The 21,046-nt window shown below is 41.3% G+C and overlaps 1 protein-coding gene across 4 annotated transcripts in view; it reads right to left on the bottom strand.

The window, feature by feature from the left end:
• Nucleotides 1–3,842: 3,842 nt before the first annotated feature.
• The window catches only part of LOC148370081 (uncharacterized), a 28,899-nt gene continuing 11,695 nt past the window's right edge, over nt 3,843–21,046 (bottom strand). For 3 of the 4 annotated variants that reach the window (XM_088332412.1, XM_088332411.1, XM_088332410.1), the window contains 5 exons: nt 17,936–17,993; nt 17,281–17,359; nt 14,744–15,189; nt 10,743–10,880; nt 3,843–9,694 (listed from right to left, as the gene is read on the bottom strand). In XM_088332412.1, coding sequence (XP_088188538.1) covers nt 9,164–9,694; nt 10,743–10,880; nt 14,744–15,189; nt 17,281–17,359; nt 17,936–17,993 — 1,252 coding nt within the window. In that variant the 3' untranslated portion in view covers nt 3,843–9,163. The remainder of the gene's footprint in view (nt 9,695–10,742; nt 10,881–14,743; nt 15,190–17,280; nt 17,360–17,935; nt 17,994–21,046) is intronic. The other variant, XM_088332413.1, reaches the window with a different exon arrangement.

Raw genomic sequence — 21,046 nt, 5'->3', positions numbered from 1 at the left:
AAAGGAATGACGCCTTTCTTTGCCTTTTTTTTTTGCTGGGAACATACAGTATATGGCTCTTTTAATGAGTACATACGGCTTGCAGAAGTCCAATATATAAAGGGCACAGTTTCCACGACAGTGTCACACCAACAGACACCATTTTTGGCTGTACGTCATGAAGGAATTATTTATACGGAAGCTCATTAAATAATGTATGTTCACTTTTGAGACACTTCATGATGAAAACCCACAGTGCAAACTGTAAACTCCCCAAAACGCCAATACACTAAGTACACTGAGCAATTTGATTGGGCGTTAGGAGTGGATGGATTCTATTGGGTGAGCGGTATGGGTGGTTGGATCCCTGCAAACACAGCACATTTCCTTCTTTCTCGCAGGCGCCCACTATGCTGAAGGGTAATACTCATCCGACCGAAAACTTTCCGTTTGCAGTATTTTGTGACATTTTTACAAAATAACTGCTTGAATTTGTTCTGAAACAATTATTTACAAAAATATGAAGTGACTGCAGGAGGAAGAAAAGGGCGGCATGAGCTTAGGGGGTAGATCGCTCATCTTTCAAAGGTCTCAGGTTCGATTCCCGGTTCCTCCGTGATATATGTAAAAGGGAAAAGTGTGAAGCAAGTTGTAAAGCACTTTGGGAGGTCTTCTTGACTTGAAAAGTGCTATATAAATGTAGACCATTATATTACATAAGTTTGAAGTAGTATATTTGTTACAATGGCACAGGATCTGGCATTGTTATTTCTTTAATTTTATCAAATCATCGAAAGTCACAAATGTGAATTGAAATGTCTGAAATTCTGAAAAATCTCCAGGGAGCCTCGGGGGCAGCTCTAGAGAGCCACATGCAACTTTTTGCATGTTCTCCCTGTGCCTGTGTGTGTTCCTCCCACATTAAAAAAAACATGGTTAAATGGCTGGCCCAAATTGTCCCTAGGTGTGAATGGGCGTGTGAATGATTGTCTTTTCAACTGGGTGGCAACCAGTTCAGAGTGCCCACTGCCCCAAGATAGCTGCGATGGGCTCCTGTTTCCTCCCCCCACCAAACACCCACCCCCGCAATCTTGGTGAGGTTAGGCAGAGCAGAAGATGGAATTCATAAAATAAAAGTGATTAATAGTAAAATATATTTCAAACACTTGCTCAAGGCCACCACTCAGGGATAGGTGTGAGTGTAAACGTGAAATATTCACTGTTATTTTAGTGGCTTGGCAATGAAAATAAAACCAGAAAAGGAGCCTAATTCCCACGTCGTGTTCTTCGTCGCACTTGCCACTCGTGCCCACTGCTTGATTGAAATGATTTATTCGCGTTGCCTCGTCCCAAATCGCGTACGTTGTTGCTCACTCGCGCGCTCATTCGCGTCACTCGACATTGAAGACGTGGTACAAACGCATATCCCCCACGTCCTCGCGTACCTGCTTTTTTGGCTCGCACGATGGATGTCACACGATTGCGCACACACGCACGCAGCGTCTTCAATACTCCCTCGCTTTGACCACGTGACTTCTGCCTCAAGGTGAACCTGTTGCCATGGAGACAAGGCGCCCAATGGAAATTCGGCAGGCGGTTGCCATGTCACCGACAAGCTTTTTGTTTCAAGGGGTGACCCATTTTTTCTTCCCCTTGTCGCCCCCCCCCCACCCCCCTTCTCGCTCGAACACGCGTAACTCCTCAGACAGGCATCAATATTGGCGAGGAGGGTGCCCTGAATTCGAAAGCGTTTTTGAGCGTCATTTTCTGTCCTCATATCATTGAATTTAATTCCCTTTATTGTCATTGATATTGCAGGGTGTCCTTTTAAAGAGGGGTTTCACATTCTGTGCCTCAATATCAACGTTGTCAAACGTTGTATGCAACGAGATTGGACATGGAAGTCCAAGAGTAAACATGCAATGAAGATTTCAAAGAGAAAAGGAGATCAAAAAGACAATCAGGATAAAAGGCAAACAATAATCATTTACAATGTAGTGCTCAGAGCAGCCTACATCTGGCTAAAGGATCAAATGGAATTCGTGCAATTCTTTACTCTATCGTTACATGCGAGCCGTCTTTGGGACATGCAAATCTGGAATTTGTAGTGGTTCTGTCCAGTATAGGGCACAGTCTCAATGGCAGTCTACAGTCAAGGGGTAACACCAACAGACCCCATTTAGCTGTATGTCCCTAGAGAATCGTTTAAAAGGAAGCTCATTAAACAATGTATGTGAATTTCCCTGCGGGTATGAATAAAGTGTCTGTCTGTCCGTCCGTCCGTCCGTTCGTCCGCCCGCCCGCCCGCCCGCCCGCCCGCCCGTCCGCCCGTCCGTCCTCCCGCCCGTCCGCCCGCTATTGTCTTTTTCATGTTTTTGTGAGCAACAAAGAGAAGTTTGTGAGTGAATTGTTCACGGTTCACTGATCCCTTAACCACCTGGCTCATAGGGGCACCACCTGTTGTGTGTGTTGGGTAAGTACGGACTGGTGACGCCTATCCCTTTGCAGGCCCATTCTTTTGGTCGGGGGTTTGCTCCCCCACATGAAACAAATAGTACTGTTTTCTATGGATACCAATAGCAGGATAAGTATCCTGATCTTGATCTGACTCAAATACAGCACTTTCATCATCCGGTCGCCGTTGATTTTGGTGTAAAGCACCATCCCGCTCTTCAGAGATGAGCCGAACCTTAGCAATGTTTCAAAATGAGTATCACATTGTACAATACGCACCACTTGTGGCTTTCATTTTTGATGACGTTACGTCTTTTGTTTTTGTGATTTATGGAAGGTACGAGGAATTTTGGTCTCTCAAAGGACTTTGCATTTTATACATTTTTGTATCTATATCAAAATAACTTATGTATTTAAATAAAGAAATAACTAGATACAAATTTGAATTGGTAAAAAAGTCATTACTGCACAGTGCACACACAATAAGAATACAGTCAAATAATTACAAAATTAGTGTTGGATTATATTCTTGAATTGATGCTGCACGTTGTACTCTTGGAATAAAAACTCCCAATTGAATTATAATTCAGGGAGGTAAGATTTGACTATAATACGTTTTTTTTACTCTCAATATATTTTCCTCGACTTAAATTTATTATTTTGTACTGTTTATTACTTGTGCATTTAAAAAAAAGAAAAAGATAAAATAAAAACAATATTCAATTTATTTCCACTAAGTCAATTAATTTCCACTACAGTATATTTATCCAGGACAAACTTTTGCAGATGGAAAGTGGCACAAATAACATACAAAAAATTGATTGATTTAATGATGTAAGGCTTTCTGCTTTTTATTTCTTGATGAAAAGGTTGAGATAAATAAGGAAAGTGCACTGTTAGATTTCATTTGTATTATAGAAAGGAGCTAATGCTTCTTCAAACGTCTGTGAAGACACCCAAGTTCTATTTTTTTTTACATTTTATATCTTTCATATTGGCCTAAACAGAGCGTCTGCAGCTTTTAAGTAAAATAACAACGGGATGGGTTTCCCCAATTTTCTCTGATTGATTAAAGTTAGTCAGCAAGTACAGCTACAATGGGTGCTTTGCGAGTGGCTCCGGATTTGGCGACACCCAGTGGATATATTTAAAACTATGTGTCATTGTGGCTCATTTTTCTCTTGTGCTTCTCTCATCATTGTCTCGTGGGCCACCAAAAATGATGATGCGGGCCACATTTGGCCCAAAGAAAGGTGCAATACATGTTGTTTAGGAAAGTATTTTTTGAGTTGCTTTCAAAAATTGGGAGAACCTATTCAGAATTTTTAATGAGTGATCATATAATCTTGTGGTTTCTTTCTCCTCGCCAAAATTTGTTTCTTCAATAAGCGAGACTATGAGATAAAGCATCTGTTTTTAAATTGCCACTTTATTACAAAAGTATAAACTTGACTGACAATTCAGGAGTAGTACCGGTAATCTTGATGTAAAACAATACAATCTTTTGCACTTGAATGACACGCCGCTGGAGCACAAGACCCTGTCGTCTGAAAACACAAAACATGAGGCCCCGCCTTTTGGCAGAAACGGGCGCGACTCTCAACGGCCGAGTTCTCACGGTTTTAAGAAAAAAAAACCCACTAGATTTTTACAGGGGTTCCTTTTCTGACATTGCAGCTGTTTTTTGTCACCAGTGTACTCGTTCTTGAACACAATTGATCATAGAAAAAGATAGATTTCCTGACACTGATGATATATTTATTCTCTTTTGTAATGTACATACACGTTGCATCAACATACAGTATAATCACACACTTTGCCTGGAATATTTGGTCAAATTATCTCATCGTCCAAGAAGTTGTCTCGCGTGTGGCACTGTTTTTTGTGTTTTTTTTTTCTTCTTTACGTTCTTTCCACAACCTTTGAACACGTAAAGCGAGTGTTTGGACAGAGCACACGCTAACATTGGCCAGGCACTAGCTACGGTGCAACCGAAGGCGACATAGTCACTGAAATGGACGAGTTGCGCTGGCACATCGCGACTGCCTTGTGTAAGACAAGCATCTCCGCCCTCTTTGTGTTGCAGAACGACTTAAAACTGGCCTTTTCTTTGACAGAAATAAAGCAACACACTAGCAAAAAAAAACAAAAAACAACAACAATAGAAAAAACATTAATATAAATACAACTCGACATTGTTTTGTTTCCTGCCTCCCCACTATTTTTTTTAGCATGCAACTCGTACCAAGCAAAGCGCAGGACAGGCTCAACAAAGTAAAACAATTCATTTACAGACAGCAGAGGCAACAATTTTTAGTTCATATCACGCCGGCCCGACATGACGCAGGGAAGAGTAGGCCTGCATGGAAGATGAAAATGCTTGGTGCCAGTGTTGAGGAGGAATGTGGGAAAAAAAGTGTGCTGTTCTTTTTTCCAAAAGATTGACTAAGCCCAAGATGTCGGATCTGTGTTTCGAAGTCGGACGATTTGTTGAGAGGGGGTTTGCGGAGGCTGCCATGATTGTTCTCTCCCCAACCTTTAAGACTTTTTGTCCGGGAAGTAGTTGTGGCAAGGACAAAGGGGACGCGTCGCCATCAACATCGAGCAATCGTCGTTTTGTCCCCACCAATATTATGTGATTACTTTATAAAAACTGATTGATGTCCTTGCTTTTCGTGATAACGGCCTGTACAAATAATGTGACTTGACAAGTCCGACTTAATTTTGACAGTGGGGCCATGGGAAGTTAAGGTTGTCCAATGTTATCAAGATTTCTGGTAATTCTATAGTTGGGCTACTGCATTATGGATTTATTTGTGTCCTCATAAACGTTTGGTTGTACAGTGTCTTTTTTAACCACTGTGCCAGGAGACACAAATGTACGGTGAGACCCTGTCTAGTGTGCCACAGGAAATTTACCAATTTTATCTCAGCAAAAATGCATGCCATTGTTCAGTATTTTTGCGCTCTTCCAGTGATCACCTGAGTAACTTTCACATTCATCCATATCAGAAGGTGGCAGCAGATAGTTTTTTTTTATTTTATATACTGATTTTCTGCTCATCAAGTAGTACGTAAAAAATACACTAGTGTTCAAAAGTTTGTGGTTTCTATGAAAAAGTCACACTTTTATTTATCGAATGAGTTATCCAATGACTTTGTCATTTGCCAATATGAATCTCTTCCTTCTGTTGGCTCATTCTTTGCTACTCTGCGTTGGAGGCCGGCGTCTCGGACACTGGATTAGCTTAGCATAGCTGTGAGATGCTTAATGATCAGGAACAGCACTTTCAATTTTTATCTTAGATTATCGGCATCACACATCACTTTTAAGTCATCCTCAATCCATCACCTTCCCCAAATCACAATTTTTTAAAATGGCAGCCCCCTTACCAAGTAAATACACTGCTTCAAAGTCGCTTTGTCTCCTTAAAGAAATGTTCCGTACACCTGGACAACTGCTAAAGACGGGCCAATTAAAAATATTAAACAAGGTTTTTGACATCTTGGGTTTGACCCCATCCCCCCAGGAAATGATCAACGTTTGTCTCGGTCCCTGAGCTTTCCAGTATTTTGATGAGAAATTTGCTGCTTTGAATCATTGAAGCCGCCTCCTGAATCACATCACAGCCAACTTCAGGGAAGGCCCGCTCAAAAGTGCTACTCATGGCTGTGCTTTTTCCTATATCTCTCTATCCCGTCGAGGATTTTAAGCAGCAAGAAATGAGGAAGAGTTTGTGTTGGTCCTCCTTGTGCTTTTCAAGCTTGTCGTCGACAAACGGACGAGCGCTAATGCTACCTACTGATTGCTCTGCAATGCTTTATTGTGCTCAAAAGCTTTGGATTTCCTGGAAGCTCTCCAAATGGGACAACGCTTCGCCGGAAACGCAGAAATCTCTGTACTTAAGGCTCCTGGGGCCCGGCCGGGAAAGGCATGACGTCATGTAAACAGTGTGCAGGTGAGAGATGGGCGGGGCGCAAGACCGGTTTGGTCATCCTCGGCTCAAACGTTCTCTCGGTCGTTCCCATCTTTTGTAATCCAGTTGAAAAGGATAAGGTCACCACCATCAGTTTTCACCTCAATGTCAGCGACATAAAGTGACAGGCACAATCAAAAAATACTTTTCCATCACATGGCAAAAAGTACAATTTACTTGCTCACAATATTTGCTTTGTGTTCCTCTAGAAATGACCGGATGGTGTGAGAGCTGACACGAGATACTCATTATTTTGATATCAAAAGTCAAATTTCAGGATGAACCCAACATGGACGAGAGCCTTTCAAACTCAATTTCATTGGGATCTATTCAATTAGAGAATAGTGACGCACGGTCAGGTGAGGCAAGTGAGCCCCACCTGTTATCAAAACATAAAATTGAAAACTATGATAAAAAGTTATATTCCCTAGTGTTAAGTTCTCTCTCCTTTAACCTTACGATTTTTGGATTTTCTTTTTAAAATCAATGAATTTTCACATTGTATTATGGATATTATTAATAGAAATAATATGTAAATTATTACAGTGCTGATCATCATGGCAGAGGGTAGAAAGACCAAGAATTCTGACTTGGCGGACAATAATGAAAGATCCATTGATGCTTTAATTCAAAAGGAGTGGCGTGTAGTCTTTATTTATGTCACGGTTGCCAATTGCCCAAAATCGTCTGCTTGTTATCGGACTCCCGTCTCCAGTGTCTTATATCAATCCTGTCTGTCCCGTCCTGTCCAGTATCGACCCCATATGTCAGGTATCTGCTCGTGTAATTGGTATCGATCTTGTCGGTCTCTGGCTTCCTGTCGTTCCACGCCAGACAGCTGCCTTACGTCTTCGGCCCAGCGATCACTGAATCACTGGCGTTTGGGTTAACGTGCATGATTGCCCCATTTCCCCTAAAATAAAGCTTGTGTGAGAAATGTTACGCATCTGGGTCCTGCTCCTGTTCCGGTTCTTGACAATTTATATGTTTAAATTTTTTTCTATGCTACAATTTATACATTGCTTTTATTGTTCTGTTAATCAAATTTTGAATAAGAGGAGGATTTATTTATTTGTATATCTGACCGGCACGAACTTCAGCGCACATCACTGCTCGGGAATGTACAGCTCTTATTGACTGATGTTTCAGTATTTTGTTGGGGACTTCACCGCAGGATTGGGTTAGGAAAAGAACAGGGGGCCAGACAAAATAAAATAAGGGGAAAGAAAAAAATCGGTGTTAGAAAGTATGATTTAAAAAATATTTTAAGTCTTTTTTTTTTAACTCGTTTAATTTCCTCTTAGTAAACCAATGTTTCCCGTTACCAGTGAGCTATTTTTATAACAGCCCCGTGGGCAATGCATGTTGTCCTTGGAGAAACTACTTCCTGCTGTATTTGAAAATGAACTAATCAAGAGAAAAATGCCTTGCGAGCTTGCACAGCATCTATTTTGTGCTATTCCGCCAACTCTTCCTCCTTTGTGCGTAAGTGCTCAAGCCTTCCGCCCACAAGGAGGGAGGAGAGTTCATTTGAGCCAATTAACATAAAAGAGTTAACTTCACTTATGATGGCCTGCTGAGTACTGTCACTGGTCCATCTCCACAGATCAACTTTTTAAAATCTCCGCCGTCGACTGGTCACGGTCCGTTTTTTGACTCGCCCCAACACAGACTCAAGAGCGAGAAGTGCCATCAAACAGCGACAGCCTGTAGTGATCGCGCACGTTTGATTCAACCTGAAATTTCCCCTGTAAGCAGACGAGACTGAGTTTTTGTTCAATGGCAAGGTTCATTTTTTTTAGTTCTATATTTCACTGATGGATACAAGCTTATAGAGGCAGGTTGGCAGTCCTGTGAAGGTACCGTAAATTCCGGACTACAGAGCACAACTGATTAAAAGCCGCATGCTCGAATTTGAGAGCAAAACTTGATTTTGTCTTTGTGCGAGCCAGATTTAAAGCCGCAGATTTAAACAGCCATACAAATGAAGTAATACAGATCAATTTTTTTGTAGATCATGTGACCATTCAAAGTGGTAATTACAAATAAGAACACATAGTTATCCCTGCACCGAAAGAGAACGTGAAAAAGGGCGACGTCCCCTATGATGTCTCGAGACCAGGGGTGGCGAACAGGCAGCTCTTGGCCAATAAGAATGCGGCTCTTTGCCTCATGATATTTTCTATATATTGTGGCACTTTGCCTCGTTTCATGTTTGGTTTTTTCCCCCTCTTAAAACACACTTGAATCCATCAGGGGTAATAACAAGTAATAATTAATATTTTGAAATTAATTTGGCAAATTTGTTGTTTTTATGCTGCTCCAGACACATAACTGACTGCCAATCATCTGTGTAGGTTACATCTAATGCCGGTCAATGCTTGGTGAGGCTCTTTGACTCTTAAGAGTTAAAAATGTCGGCTCTTTGTGTCAAACTTGTTCACCACCCCTCCTCTAGACAATAGTGCAAGGAAAACTTTATGATGGAGAATAGAGCCAGATTGCCACACAGGAGTGGAAACTTTCTTTGTGGTGTCATTGGTGGCTGCAGCGGCAAAAAAGTGGCAGCTCGTAGTACAGAATTTACAGTAATCAGTCTCATCTTTTATCATAACCAGTGAAAGGGAACCCTTTCATTACCTTTGAATCACTTTAAAACTGGATGTTGAGAAAAATACTGCTCTTTAAGAAAAGGAGAAAGAAAAAGTTGGGAAAGACCGAGACGACTGCTCGACTAAGAGACGACGACCTATTCAGAGGCCGGTGACGTACATCTCCATGCCATCGTTGAAGGTGAATATGGTGGTGGTGCTGGAGTTGGTGGAGCCCTGCTTGAGGTCGCTGATGCTCTCGTAGAGGCTGTCACCAGGTAGCAGCAAAGCTTTGGCAGGCAGATGCTGCAACTTGGGGTTATGTTGCGTGGGCGGCGGGGGCGGCTGTTGCAGGGGCTGATGGGCCTTCTTCCTGCGGGGACGCAAGGTGGCGCAAGTATTGGGCACCGGCTCCCGTCTCCAGCCACCTGCGCCTTCCAGGTTCTCGTACGCGGGCTCACACTCAATGGCCCCAAAGGATTCGTAGCAGTGGTCGTCCAGGAAGCCTGAGGGCACTTTGCCCTCGTGGGGGGCCCAATTCTGGGGCTTAACCACCACGCTAAAGCCCCCTTCGCGCTCCCGGTCCCGGTCGGGGCGACCCAAGGTCCTGAAGCCAGGGTTGGACGGCGGAGATCCGGGTTCGGCTCTCTTCTTCTTGGCCGTCTTGCAGACCTTGGAGTACATCTCGGCCACCTAAAATTTGGAGACGAGATGCGTTTTGCAAATCCAATTTTAGCCCTGAATAATCGCTCTTCTTGGCTCTTCCTTAAATAAAAGTCCTTAAAGTCCATCTGTGTGTATGAACAGTGTTGGAACCAGAGGTGGGTAGTAACAGAGTTCATGTACTCAAGTAAATGTAAATTGAACTAAATGTATTTTTTGGTTTATTGGATGGACTTTGATCATTTGATGATCTGATTGGTTGTTTTAAACAAATCAATTAATACGATGTCGCCCACAGTTACTCAGTACTTGAATAGTTTTTTCACAGAGTGCTTTTTTTACCTTTACTCAAGTAAGTATTTAGACGACTCCTTTGACTTCTACTTGAGTAATATTATTTTAAAGTAACAGTACTTTTACTTGTGTAACATTTTTGGCTACTCCATCCACTTCTGGTTGGGACTGTGTTACAAAGGAACACGTTCCTGGAAGGCAATTACTTTTCTTGATAACAGCATTTTGTAACTCTACTGCTGTTAGTGGATGGTGCATTCGAGTGTTACTCCGCTAGTCAGTATTTGCAGTCCTAAAACTGCTAAAGGATCCTGCGTCACTCACCTTGCCACATATAAACCCCAATCTGAAGGGGGGATGTTTATATTTACCAACAAAGTACAGGTATGGCGGCGCCATCTCAGACACAAGTACGAGGCTGCTGAATTTCTCCTGATGGAGATGTTCTCCCTACCCTATATACTCGCACCAAAGGCGAATTTATAACTATAAAATAAAATACTCAAAATCAGCTTATGTATGCACTTCGCATATTTGGTTGTGTGTCAACAGTACCAAACGGTAGCCAGAACGTGGGAAGGGTTCGTGGCTTATACAGGAACAACAGACAAATAGGAAATCAATGGGGCAAACGTAAGCACAAAATTTATGGAAGGAGTGTGCTGAATTGTCGTATTTGTATTTGTATTTGCAAAATACACCATGCGTTTAGCAAAAAAGAGAATCTCTGACAGTACCCAGAAATGGACAATACTCGCTCTCACTTGCTTACTCGCTCACTCACCACAGCAGCAGAAGGTTGTACGTTGTCCATGGTGTGCGGGGCCAGCGGGGCCAAGGCTTTATTGTGGAGCATGAGGAGGTCTTGGTCCTCTGGAGGCTTCCAGATGTACTGCTCGCCATTGCCCATGAACATCACTTCCTGTCAGTAGAACAACATGTCAAGGGTGGGCACAAAACATGGTTTTCATCCCCAAACTGTTTATACTTGACAAATGTGCGATGGACAGACAAAGTAGGATTGATGACCTGAGGCAGGGGTGGGCAAACATTTTGAGTCTCAAATACGATACATGGCATTAGGTGAAAGAAAAAGATAATGTAGGCCTATCCAAATATATTTTCTCAAGTCGACACAGGTAGTTCAAAAAGACTTACGTATTTCTCTTTTTTGGCTTTTTGGGAGGGAGATCTTTTTGCACATTCCGTTCCAGAAAAAAAAAAAAAAGAATAGGAGAAGTCTATTTGGAATAGTAGCGAGGATATAATCCTTTTTTTGGATACAAATACAAACTTTCTGGACAAATTTCAACATATTACCTATTGTTTTCTTTTATTGATGTTCAATATGTTTTGTGTACTGGTACCAAATGCTAAATCTATTGCACCCCGGTTATCCTGGAAGGGGGATTACCACTTGTGAGGCCCCTTTTCAAGTTCTTATTTTCTTCATGTTAAGGTTTTGAGTCTTTCCTTGCCTGCATGTTGGTTTAAGATCAGGGGATGGTGAAATTGATCAGTAATTAATTAATCCATAATCAGCTAAGGATGCATTTACAGGGACAGTGTGTATTATTCAGTGCCTCATAGTGGTAAAAAAATAGAATTTATTAAAAAAATACTATTAAAAATAATTTGGAAAACTACATGAATTATCACGTAAACATGTATTTTTTAAGTACTGGTACGTCAAGAAATTTGTATTCATTTAACATAACTTGAACCTCACCTAAAGGGTACCCAAAGAGCCAAAACCTGGCAAAAGACTGAGCAAAAGAATAGGAAAAAATAGGGCTTTTATGGTCACTTTGAGTCTTCGTATTTCTTCTCGTGGTTTGTAGCACTTGTTTTCAGATAAATGTCAGATTACAGTGACATCCAGTTTTCAAATAATGTAAACTAAACTTAATGGTTTTAAAACGCTCAGATTCACTAGAAGCACGTTTTTCATTCATCTCATCATCATATTTTAAACATTCTCTTTTAGCAGGCTGTATAAAGGCCTTGTGGGCCAAATGTGGCCCTCAGGCTGTAGTTTGCCCACCTCTGACCAAAAAATGTATACTTGCGACTAAATGACATAGCACATGAGCACAAAAGGAGGATTTGTGGCCCTGAGGTGGCGTAAAAGTCATTTTGGCGTGACTTTGGCGGCTTGTCTTTGTCTTTCAGCATCTTGCATCATCTGCCATAAAATGTGCGCTGAGACATTCAGTCGGCAGACGCGTCAAGCTGACAGCACATCGCACAAAATTCAACTCTGTGAACTCACGCGCCCAGAAAACGTCTTCCACTACTGCTAGAGGTAGTCGTGTTTTACTGATGTCTCCATCCAACACCCGCGAATTAACAATTTGGGCTGTTTTATCAATACAAATGTTTTAAGCTAAAATTTCTATTTCAGGTGCACGTTAGATGGATATTATGGCCACAAGTTTTATCACTAATAGACCATATGCACGCACGGATTTCCCATTTATCACTGGTAAACCTTTCGGTAGCTGTTCTAAAGCAGTGCGATCCCATTAAAGCTTTTAAAATACGCTTAAAATGACCGGAAAACTCAAATTCACAGTGTTTTTAATTGCTCAATCCTCACATGCGGGAAATATATCAAAATCACTCTTTCTTATTTAGATTTTATAACTCAAAAACAATTATTTTACTGACGTTATATGATATTGTAAGTCATATCACATTAAGGGCTGCAAGAATTATCTGATAAAATCGTTTTTAAAAGCGGTGGTGACAAATGAGATCATTGATTCAATGTATCAAGTAACTTTTGAGCCATCAGGTACGTAAATGAATTTGAAAAAAAATGTGCACACAATTCCGTTATGAAGCTGGGAATTGTAGTGGCACTTTAGTTCCGGCAGGGGGCGCCAAGATTGTTTTTTTTATTGTCTTATATATAATAGTATGTTGTTTTGTGCACTATTATTATATCCGTCCAAAACTTCAATGTTTGAATAAAAGGAAATAAATCATGTCTTTAAAAAATCTGATTATTTGATCAATTGAAAAAATAATCGGCCAATTCATGGATTATGGTAATAATCGTTAGTTGCAGCACTAATAATATTGTCAAACTCATGGATGGCAGGCCAAATGTGGCCGTCCCCCCCATTTTATGTGTCCCGTGAGACAAAAATAAGCTCCAATGACCTGCAGTTTTAAATATGTCCACTGAATGTCATCAAAGCCAGGTACCACTCACAAAGCAACCACTGTAGTTCTATTTGCTGACTATCATTAATCCATCAGAAATATTGAGAAAACCCGGCTTGTTGTTATTCGACTTAAAATAAAAGTCACAGACATCCCTGAATCATAATTTAATTGTGAGCCTCCGAAAAGACCCCCAGCCCTATAGCTTGGGCACACTTTATGCCATTAATTTACATGTCTGAGAACTATTTTCTATCATTTGGCCCCAAAGCTCAAATTAGTTTTGCACCTTAGTATACTGTATGTCAACTCTGGACAGCCTTCAGTTTTTCAGTGAGGGAATTTTTGTTGGGCAAACAGACATTAACCACACTTCCTGAAGACAAGAATGGCACGCCTGAAAAACTGAAAGCTGTCCTGAGTTGTCCAATATTATTTAGATACCTTGTTGAATATGAATTATTAAAGTTAGATTCATGTTCTTCCTATTATTTTTTAACCTTCAAGTTAAGTTTGACATGTTCTAATGATTTGTTTTCCCTTATGTAAAGATAGATATGTCCACCAGTTTTTAAAATCGGCCCGACTTCAAAAACAAAGCTAAAGTTGACTCCCTCGTTGAGCTACATTATTAGTTTGCATTTTGAGTTCATGTTGCATGTATTCAAAATCTTAGTAGAAGAAAGTAGTTGATCCATGCCACTGTCTATTTAGCAAAATAGTTATGTCAGACTGACAGCTTCTCACTTGGCCACAACCCCGCCCTGCTCCCTTTCAGTCTCACACAAAAGCCCAGAGCGCTGGCCCGTGGGCCAAATGTGGCCCAACACATCATTTCACGTGGCCGATGAGAGAATGCTGCGAGAAGCACAAGAAAGAAAATGAGCAAAAAACAATGATTTGCAGTTTTAAACATGTTCATTGGGTGTCTTCCAAAGCTGTATTTGCTGACTACTATTAATGAATCAGCGCATACCGAGGAAACCCATTTAAAAGTCATCGACTCCCAAAAATTCAATGTAAATGTTCAAAGTGGCATTGAGCTCTGATTTATAAGTTATTATATAATAGCTAACCACATACTATACACAAAATATGCTATGTAAAATTTTTGGACATCCATTATAAATCATGATTTTTGAGGTATGATAAACCTGGTGTATTTCGATGCGTTTCTCAGGATTTGGGTATTCTTCTCGCCAGTCCAGAGGGGTGAATTTTATGCAAAGTAAATTTTTTTGGTGAGTGTTCACACCTACCCCAGATAATATCGCTTTGCAGGCAAAATTAACATGAGAGATTTTGGGGGAAACTGCTATTGCAACCCCACCCCCCACCCCCCCCAAAAAAAAAAAAAATCTTAAGTGTAGGAAAACATATTGAGGGGAAAAAAATACCATAACAATTGTTTTACAAGCAAATCTCACATCCCTGAATTATAATTTAATTGGAGCCTCCAAAAAAAAAGCCCAAGCACTCCAACTTACACGTTTAGTACCATTAGTTTACTAGTCTGGCCCTCATCAGAATGCTTATGCTACCACTTGGCCCCGGACTAATTGAGTTTAACCCCCCTATATTAGATTTAGGGTGAGACGCGGCAGGGACACCCACCTTGGGGAATGAGGGCACGTTAAAGGCATCAACGTTCCTGCGGGGCAACTTTGTGCTGTGAGGATGTGGTGGCGGAGGTGCAGGGTGAGAAGGCGGCGGGTGCCGCGCCGGCGGATCTCCCGTGTCCGTCCCGCTGTCTCTTTTCTGGGGCGCCTTGTCCGCCTTCCTCAGCTTCCTGACGCAGGCGTACTCGGCCGTCTCCGGGGGCCGAGATGCCGCTGCCTCGGCTTCTGGAAGACCGTCTTCGGTGTCGCCATCCAGGTCGGGCGGCGCCGGGGTGTTGGCGGGAACGGCCGGAGGGGCCGGTGTGTCCGTCTGCCCGGCCCTGCCTACCATGGCATAGAGCGCGTCGTCAGTTCGCGTGGTGCAGGAACTTCGGCCCACTTCAGAGTAAGTGTGCTCTCCCTCCTCTCCAGCACCCGAGGGAATCTGAGGAATCTGCCTGCCTTGAGAGCAAGGGTCACAGTTAGACCGGCCGAAAGATCCCCGCTTTGGGATGCTTTCGCCGCTGGACTCGAGAACTAGTGGAGGATCCTTGCCCGGAAAGTCCAAACCCTGGTGCAGATTGGCCATAGCCACAGGTGCTGCTACAAATCCCGGCTTCTGGTCAATGAGCTTATCTACCTGTTAAGCCGCAGAACCGCTGGCTAAGACTGATCTTGGGATTTTTATTTTTATTATTCTTTCTCAACCATTATTTCCCATTTCTTTAGCTGCAATCTGGCACTACAAATCCATGGAGGTAGCATTCTTACGCTTACTTTTTTAAAAAAAAAGTTTTTTTTAACCAGGGCCCTTATGACACCCAAAACAAGCGAGAAATTTTATACCTTGCGACTTATTTGGGAATTTTTGTTGTTGCTGGTAAATGTTATTTCACAAATTTTCATTGTGCTACTGTCAAAATTCACTATTCTTTAATTGCAATATTATTATGACATATACCAGTCTCTAAGAACTACATTTTAATTATTTTTGCTTATTCATCCTGACAGTCTTTTATCTTATTTTTCTCCTTAAAGTCTTCATTACATTTTTACCCTGGAGTGCCATGTCTAATTTTGTTGCATACAATGTGTCATAACGTTGATTACAATGACAATAAAGACAATTCAATTCAATCTTATTAGCCAATCAGTAAAGATTGTGTTGCCCGCTTGCAAGGTTTAGTTATGGTGGCCTATGAGACTAGGCTGGGAGTGCGTTGCTCATAAGGTAATTATTTTTCTTTGATACATAATTGTATGTCTTTAAAATACAGTTACAAGGCTAAAAACGGCTGTAAGTTTATTCAGAAGTATTAAACATAAATGATTTATGTTTATTTTATTTTAGTTTAGTAGAAATTACGACTTACTGTACACTCCCTCTGCCTTTGCTAGCTCTTCATGCTTTATTTGTCATAACCCGTTAACTTATGTGTGAGCAACCCACAAGCAAAGGCACAAGATGAAGAGCTACCTTTGAGTCATAGCAGAATAATATTATGCCCGGGCCTCCAGCGTCACTTCCAGTCCTGGGGCTCTCGTAGCGACCTAAAGACTCACACTATGGCTGACTTGACTGTTGCATGTCCAATCCATCTCCATCCACGTTGAAAGATTAACAAGACAATGCCGTAGGTTTCCAAAAGTGTTTATTTCATGCCTAAACAATTATATTGCGTGTTAGTCCACAGAGATGTAAATTGTGTGCACTTTACTTTCGCAAATGTATTCACACATGTTCTCAATGCACTGGATTGTGTAGTTGCAGTTTTCACCCTCCGGAGAAGGAAATTAAAGCCTTAATAGCACGTCCCCTGTGTCATATCGATGACGCTATAAACATTAACCGATATGTAATCTGATTACTCCTTAAAAAACCTTTCTTGGATCGAAGATCGCTTGATTTTGTGAGTAATGACGTTACAAGATAGCATGTGGACTTAACAAGAAAAAGTTAATTCCAGAGTGGGATTGCATTACCCAACTTGACACTATGTATTTGCAAGTAGCGCTTGGTAAATAATGGATTCTCAACTTGTCGCACCTCAGATTATTCATATGCACCACTAAACCTCCAAAAGCAAAAATCTGAAAACTTTCTCTGGCGTGTCAAGGTGGCATGGACATTAGCATGGCATGCTAACCATTGGACCAATTAAACAGTTTGATGTCAATTTAACTGGCCCATAATGAATAATTCAGAGTTTTTGAAGGGTTAAACAAACCTCTCATGGACACACAAAGACTAGCTTTGCTAAAATATGTACAACAAAATTAGGTCTCAATTAGGAGACTCCTTAATGTTTTCCAATCAGATGTTCACGTCTTTACCTCTGGTCTAGGTGTTACCTATTGAAAACGAGCAAAACAAAAAACTGCTTTGCTGACAGTTCTAGCGTTGTTGTTTTTTTTCCCCTCAGAAAACTCAACTGTGCTCCGCAGAGAGAAAATTGTCTTGGAAAAAAGTTGCTCACCAACCAACTGCACGGTGCCAAAGCAAATACACTCGAACCTTCCAATAAAAGGTCCGTGTGTGAAAGAGATACTTACTTTTGCCATTGCAGTTCATCTTGTTCATCTCCGTGTCTGATTTACTGATCGACCGCAGCTTTGACTGCCTGAGTATACCCTGATGACACACACATACACGCGCAGGACTGTTAAAGATGAATTACGATGAAAGATGTGACTGATATGTTTCAGGAGGGAATGGAGCCATTCCAAACGTTTATAAACATTAGGAGGGCTATTTCCAGGTGGAAGAAAGTGGTTGACGATTGCTGACTCGAACAGAAAAGTATAACAAAAAAATTGCTTGGACTTGCGCTTTTGGATTTTCCACGCAATGGTGAAGAAATATTATTTTGATGTGTTAACAAAATACTGTCATCCAGCAGGGTAATATAAAGTAGAATATGTAGCAAACTGTCCTCCAATTTGGTTTACCATACTTGCGATGAAAATTCTGTTCCGTTTCTGAAAAAGAAAATTTTTTATATCCACAGTTATCTTGTTTTACCTGTTTTGTCGAGTGCCAATCGTTTTATCCAATGTCTGGTCGGTGAAGTCGGGCAAGATACATGATTCAATATCTTTACTTCCCCTCAATTCAAATGTTGTACAAACTATGGTGCTGGGGCTAATAGTGGCGTCATGTCTCGCCGAAAAGGTAGCTGGAGTTGCTCGAACAAAGTTGGATGCTTACCATGTCTATGAGGCGATGTTTCCCACCTTCGCTAGGGACATTGTGTGTCTTTCCCTTCCTGTGGTTAAAAACAAAAGAGTCAGATTAAATGAATTTACAAATATACGAGTCACCGATTTATTGAGTCTTTCCTCAATTTGCAGCAAAAGGGTAGCAAAAAGGATGGCTGATGTTGCGGCTAGTTGCTATCCGGCTATCCTGCTACTTAATATCGTTCTCCTGCTTTCTTTTATGGACACATGTGTGGCCAATAACTTATAGTCGAGAGGAACTTATTCAATTGGGTGGGCGTCTAAATTTCGACTTTTCGGGCACTTTTTATACAACCCATGAGGGACTCGGGTTCTCCGTGGCTACCCACTCTACCTAAGAAAAGATGAAGACGGCGCAAAGACAGAAAGCAGAAGCGGGGTTGTCGTGCAGGGAAGCGTGTGAAGTCGAAGGAGCAAGAAGGACATGAAGATGTGTCTAATCCAACCATTATTTCTTCATCGATCTTGCCGGTCAACCGACGCCTGAAGCCCAACGCACCCAAACGGCGACATCTTGTGACGATCTCGACAAAGACTACAGCTAAGTTAAATGATTCAGCAAAGCTAAAATTTGGTCTTTAAAATGTTAGATCGCTCGCTCCTAAAGCTTTACTTGTTGATAATATTATGCGCGATTATAAACTTAACTGTATCGGTCTCTGTGAAACTTGGTTACGCCCGGACGAGTTTTTACCGCTAAATCACGCATCTCCTCAAGACTACATGAGTAGCCATGTAGCACGCACGTTGAAGAAGGGTGGCGGTGTTGCGCTAATTTTTAAAAAAATGCTCAAATTTACTTCTCGTACCTCTAATAATTACAAGGCGTTCGAGGCTCTTGTTATGCGGTCCTCTCTATTGTCAATTTATGTAGTAACTATCGCGCACCAGGGCCATACACAGCTTTCTTGGACGAATTTGCTGAACTAGTAACGTATGCAGACAAAATTATAATTATGAGGGACTTTTAACATTCATATGAACTCCACACTCAATTCACTCACTGTTGCGTTTCAGTCTCTAATTGATACATTTGGTTTAAACCAACTCGTTGATTTGCCAACTCATAAAGATGGAAACACGCTAGATTTGGTTCTGACTCGAGGAGATTCAACCTCAAACATGACAGTGTTACAGTGTACTACAGTTATCTCAGATCATTATTTAGTTACATTTGAGGTACTAGCTAAATGTAGTACTAAAAAAGCTGAAGGGTTTAGTGGACGCAATATAAGCACTGGCACACTTTCTGAGCTCTACGATCGTCTTCCAGGAGCAGTTGCGTCCTTTCCTTCATACAAAGGCTCTATTGACTCACTCATGAATGAGTTTAATGCTACCCTGGCTAGTGTCCTGGATTCAGTAGCGCCCATACGGCTTAAATCACGACCTAAAAGACGCACGCCTTGGTTTAATGATGAAACTAGATCCCTTAAACAAGAATGCAGGAAATCTGAAAGAAAATGGCGCGCTACCAAGCTTGAGGTTTTCCACCAAACCTGGTGTGACAGTCTGTTGAAGTATAATGCGGCCCTTGCCTCTGCAAAATCAGCCTACCTTTCGAAGGTGATTGAGTCACAAAAGAACAATTCCAAAGTCCTTTTCGACACTGTAGCATCACTTACAAGGCAACAGACTATCCCAGATAGTTCCACCCATTCAGCCCATGACTTAATGGTCTTCTTTACTAAGAAGATTCAATGCATACAGGAAGAAATTGCTAAAGACAGTATTAATACAACACATACTAAAGCGCTGAAATCTATAGATGCAAGACATGGTGGCTGTCCAGGGAATTTGTCCCGTTTTAGTGAACTGTCACACGATAATCTTAAACAGATGGTGAATACGGCCAAACCGACGACTTGCCAGTTCGACCCGCTTCCATGTTCACTTATTAAAGGTCTTTTTGGCGTCTTTGCACCTTCAGTTCTAAATATTATAAACACATCACTCTCCTCAGGTGTAGTTCCAGCGGCTTTTAAGTCCGCCGTTATTAAACCCACACTGAAACGACCCAACCTGGATCCAGAAAGCTTATGTAATTATAGATCTGTGTCAAACCTACCGTTTCTTTCAAAAGTACTTGAAAAAGTAGTGGCACAGCAGCTGAATGATTTTATATCCGAGAACAATCTTTTTGAATCAATGCAATCAGGATTCAGGGCTCACCACTCTACTGAGACAGCTCTGATTAAGGTAACCAATGATTTCCTATGGGCAATGGACTCTGGCGCTTCATCACTTTTGCTGCTGCTGGACCTTAGTGCTGCTTTTGACACAGTGGACCATAATATCTTACTAGAACGGTTGGAAAAATGGATTGGTCTCTCAGGAAACGTCCTCTTATGGTTCAGATCCTACCTCTCAGATAGGACGCACTGTGTTAAATATGGCGAAATGACATCTGAGCCCTTTAGTGTTACCTGTGGTGTCAGCAGGCTTCAGTGCTTTGCCCCCTTCTTTTCAGCATTTACATGCTTCCATTAGGTGATATTATTCGCAAGTATAATATCAGTTTCCATTGCTACACAGATGACACTCAACTATACCTCCCGATGGAGGAATCTGCCACACTAAACTGTGCAAATTTCAGATTCAGATCTACTTTATTCATTCTAGTACACGTGTATACAGAACGAAATGTCGATACATCTGACCCGCACAGTTTCCTTGAATGTACAGATATAAATAAAATGTTGTATTGAGTTGGAGTATTGAGTACTAATAATATACTAAATAATTATGGCTATGTATAGTATTTTACAGTAGCGCAAATAGTGCAAGAGGAGCAGCTAACCAGATGTGCAAAATGGGCAGTCAGGTAAACAAGTCAGGTAAACAGTAAATTTGGAGGCCTGCCTTACTGAGATAAAAGAGTGGATGTCACTCAATTTCTTGCGTCTTAACTCTGAAAAGACTGAAATGTTAGTTATTGGTCCATCTAAATGCCGTGACTTATTCTCTAAAACTGCTGTGAACATTGACAAATGTCACATCACACAGAGTGACTCACTTAAAAATTTAGGTGTCACATTTGTCCCCGATCTGTCCTTTAAAACACATGTGAAGAAAATTA

This window comes from Urocampus carinirostris, chromosome 3, assembly GCF_059441175.1.
Source record: "Urocampus carinirostris isolate Australia breed hairy pipefish chromosome 3, RoL_Ucar_1.0, whole genome shotgun sequence".
Lineage (NCBI taxonomy): Eukaryota > Metazoa > Chordata > Actinopteri > Syngnathiformes > Syngnathidae > Urocampus > Urocampus carinirostris.
Note: the sequence above shows the minus strand (reverse complement) of the source record. Positions and strands in the feature narration are given on the sequence as shown.